General features: G+C 42.5%; 2 protein-coding genes across 2 annotated transcripts; both read right to left on the minus strand.

Annotated features, from left to right (window-relative positions):
* Window positions 1-547: 547 nt before the first annotated feature.
* LOC142615977 (uncharacterized) lies at window positions 548-1,527 on the minus strand. The gene is made up of 2 exons (XM_075788873.1): window positions 1,165-1,527; window positions 548-889 (listed from the first exon to the last, which is right to left on the minus strand). The coding sequence occupies exons 1-2, from the start codon at window positions 1,525-1,527 to the stop codon at window positions 548-550; spliced, it is 705 nt and encodes a 234-aa protein (XP_075644988.1).
* A 77-nt stretch (window positions 1,528-1,604) lies between these two features.
* LOC142615978 (uncharacterized) lies at window positions 1,605-2,957 on the minus strand. Its single transcript, XM_075788874.1, has 2 exons — window positions 2,382-2,957; window positions 1,605-2,315 (listed from the first exon to the last, which is right to left on the minus strand). Exons 1-2 carry the CDS (start codon window positions 2,955-2,957, stop codon window positions 1,605-1,607), a joined length of 1,287 nt encoding a protein of 428 aa, XP_075644989.1.
* Between the last annotated feature and the right edge of the window lie 360 nt (window positions 2,958-3,317).

Below are 3,317 nucleotides of genomic sequence, written 5' to 3' on the forward strand. Positions count from 1 at the left end.
AAGTGAAACAATAGAGAAAAAATAATAAAATAAAGGGGGACTTTTGGTGGGGCCGAGGCGGTGTGAGCTTAAACTTATATCAATGTGCGCCAGGCCCGGCAATGACAAGGCAATGCGCACACGCTAAGTACTCTTTGGGTTTTTACTGAGAAAACTTGGTCAGTTTCCTTTCCCACTCATGGGTTTTTTTTTTTTTTTTGAACAGTGAAATGGCATTCATTAAAAAACCGAGATTGAATTACAATAAAGGCCAGAAGAAGACCAGAGCTAACATTTTGATCTATCTAATACAAGAAAGCTATTAAGCATAGGGGGCTCAGCCCCTATCCATGTTTGAGACGTGGCCGTGTTTCTGGCAAGCTGAGCAAGCTCATGTGCTACTTTGTTGTAATCCCCTTTCAGATGAAGAATTTCCCATTTATTAACTGACCCAGCAGAGAATGTGCACCTTGAATAACAGAGCCCATCATACCATGGAAGGATTGTGAATTCATGGCTTGGACAATAGCAAGGGAATCAGATTCAATAAGTACCTGTGGAATCAAGCTCATAGTAAATGACTGCTTGTGCTACTGCCTTTATTAGAATTTCCTTCCCTCCCATTGAGAGCATCTTTTCCTTCCAACCCGAGAGCTTTTTCCCCACCTTTTTCTTTAATTTCAGCAAAAACTTGGATCTTGGACTTTCCAATCACGGAAGGGAGCCCGAGGTACTTACTGTGTCTTGTATCTTGCATCGGTCCAAGGATGTCCAGCACCTCCATTCTTATTTCAGGAGTTGTGTTGTGGCTAAAAAACACAGAGGACTTATTTGTATTCACCTTCTGACCTGAGGCAGCTTCATAAAGTTCAAGAATCTCCACAAGTTTGTGGCACTCCTGACTGTTGGCCTTACAAAAGAAGAGGCTATCATCGACAAAGAAAAGATGGGTAACTTTTGGGCTGCCCCTACATATAGAGATACTCGTGAGGGCATGTGTGTTATTTGCTTCCATAATTAGAGCAGAAAAAGCCTTCGTGCATAATAGGAAGTGCCGAAGCCCCTAGAGGGAGTTATATTACCATGAACTTTACCGTTGATTAGGACTGAATTGGAGATCGTGGAGATGCATCTCATAATCCACCCAATCCGTCTCTCATGAAATCCAAGCCTCCGCATTACTACCTCAATAAATTTCCATTTCACCCTATCATAAGCCTTACTCATATCGAGCTTAATAGCCATGAAGCTATCCCTTCCATCTTTCTTATGATCCAGATAGTGCATGAGCTCAAAAGCTACAAGAATATTGTCCGTTATCAGCCTTTTTGAAATAAATGCACCCTGATTTTCTGATATTATTTGTGGCAGAATGGCTTTGAGACGGTTAGCAAGAACTTTGGATATGAGTTTGTAGGCTACATTACTAAGGCTAATGGGGCGGAAATCCTTCATTTTAATGGGGTGCTTAATTTTTGGCACAAGAGTTATATTGGTCTCGTTAAGCTCAGACATAGGGGTATTGAAGTTAAGTACATTAAGCACCATGTTAGTAACATCACAGCCAACAATATTCCAATATTTTTTTTATAGAAAATAGCTGACATACCATCAGGGCCGGGAGCTCAAGTTGGGTGCATTTGTTGGAGAGCAGCACTAACCACATCAGCTGTAAAGTCACATATCAGGCTGTCATTCATTTCTTCAGTGACTTTAGGGGGAATGAGGTTAGCTACTCCATCAATTTGGCTTGGGCTTGTAGTAGTGTAGATATTCTCAAAATAGGTGATAGCCGTGGTTGCAATACTCTCCAAATCATCACAACAGACATCGTTCTCATTCCATAGACTTGATATATTATTCTTTCGTCGCCTCTCAGATGCTCGGGAGTGGAAGTATCTTGGGTTGCGATCACCCTCACACAACCATTGTACCCTTGATCTCTGCATCCACCACACCTTTTCTCTATCAAGCAAATCATTAATTTCCTTCCTTAGTCTATTGCTTTTAACCCCGTTTTGACCTTCATTATCCAGCACAGTAAGCTCATGGAGAGTATTTCGCATTTCCCCAATCTTTTTAGGAATATTTCCAAAAACACCTTTACTCCATTTCCTCAAGGCATTGGAGCATTGTTGAAGCCTTGTAGCAAGTCCACTTGGTGAGTGCAGGTCTGAACAGCCACTCCAAACCTCCTTAATGACTTCCTTGCAATCAGCCCTTGTAGTCCACATGGCCTCAAAATGAAATCTATAATTCTTTCGACGCCTCATGGAACCAGGCTCAAACAAAAGGAGGGGGCCATGGTCAGATGTGGTGTCTATGAGGTGGTGTACCTGGATAGTACAGAAATGTTATATCCATTCAGTTGTTGCTAAGGCTCGATCAAGCCTCAAATAGACCATGTCCTCCCCTTCTTGTTGGTTGCACCAAGTAAAGTCCACGCCACGGTAGCCCATATATTTTAAACCACATCTGTTAATAACACTTCGAAAGTTTTCCATTTGATTTTGAGGCCTTGGGGGACCACCTTTCTTTTCCTGAATTGAGAGAATCTCGTTAAAGTCTCCGAAGCACAGCCAAGGCAAGCTGAATTGTTGGTTTAGAGCGTCAGGGAAATTCCAAGATTCATTACGATGATGAGTTTCGGGATGCCCATAAAATCCTGTAATTCTCCACTGAAATCCAGACACTTCCTCTATTATTACAGCATCAATATGATGCCGTGAGTAGCTCTTAATTTCAAGGTTCACATATCTTTTCCACAACATTGCTAATCCACCCCCTTTACCCTCTCTTTGCACATAGAAACCATTTTCAAAACCAACTTTAATTCTAACTTTTGTCATACCTGAGTTCTTTTTCTTTGTCTCTGTTAAAAATACCACCATGGGATCCCACCGCCGCACCAATTCCCGCAGCGCTCTAACTGATAGTGGGGTCCCAATCCCTCGGCAGTTCCAGCTTATGGCGATCATCGTTCTTGGCGGTGCTGTCCTGCAGCCACCGCCGTTTCCATGGTTTGATGCTCATCAGAGAGAAGAAGTTCATCACGAGGCTTCTTAGGCACCCTTCCTTCCAGCACTTCCAGCTTTTCTATTTCACTCCCACGTTTAGTTCCAAGCCCAATATTACAGTCACTCATAATGGTATCTTCAGATGGGTCCTTCCCTCTAGCTAATTTCTTTAACTTAGTTTTGGTCCTGGGCTTGCTTTCTTTATTTTTGCTCATATCCAAAAGGCCCACTACATCCTTTGCTCCAAGAGACAAAACTGGCTTTATTGGGCTCGTCACTTCAGGCTTATCACTCCCTTTTGGTTTTTGTTGGCCCACCACC

Source organism: Castanea sativa, chromosome 11 (genome assembly GCF_040712315.1).
Source record: "Castanea sativa cultivar Marrone di Chiusa Pesio chromosome 11, ASM4071231v1".
NCBI lineage: Eukaryota > Viridiplantae > Streptophyta > Magnoliopsida > Fagales > Fagaceae > Castanea > Castanea sativa.

Coding starts and splice junctions, on each gene's coding strand:
- LOC142615977 (XM_075788873.1), bottom strand. CDS start 1,527: ATGGTGCTTAATGTACTTAACTTCAATACCCCTATGTCTGAGCTTAAC. Junction 890..1,164: donor TGAAATGGAAATTTATTGAG/GTAGTAATGCGG, acceptor TTCTTTTGTAAG/GCCAACAGTCAGGAGTGCCA.
- LOC142615978 (XM_075788874.1), bottom strand. CDS start 2,957: ATGATCGCCATAAGCTGGAACTGCCGAGGGATTGGGACCCCACTATCA. Junction 2,316..2,381: donor AACAAGAAGGGGAGGACATG/GTCTATTTGAGG, acceptor TGTACTATCCAG/GTACACCACCTCATAGACAC.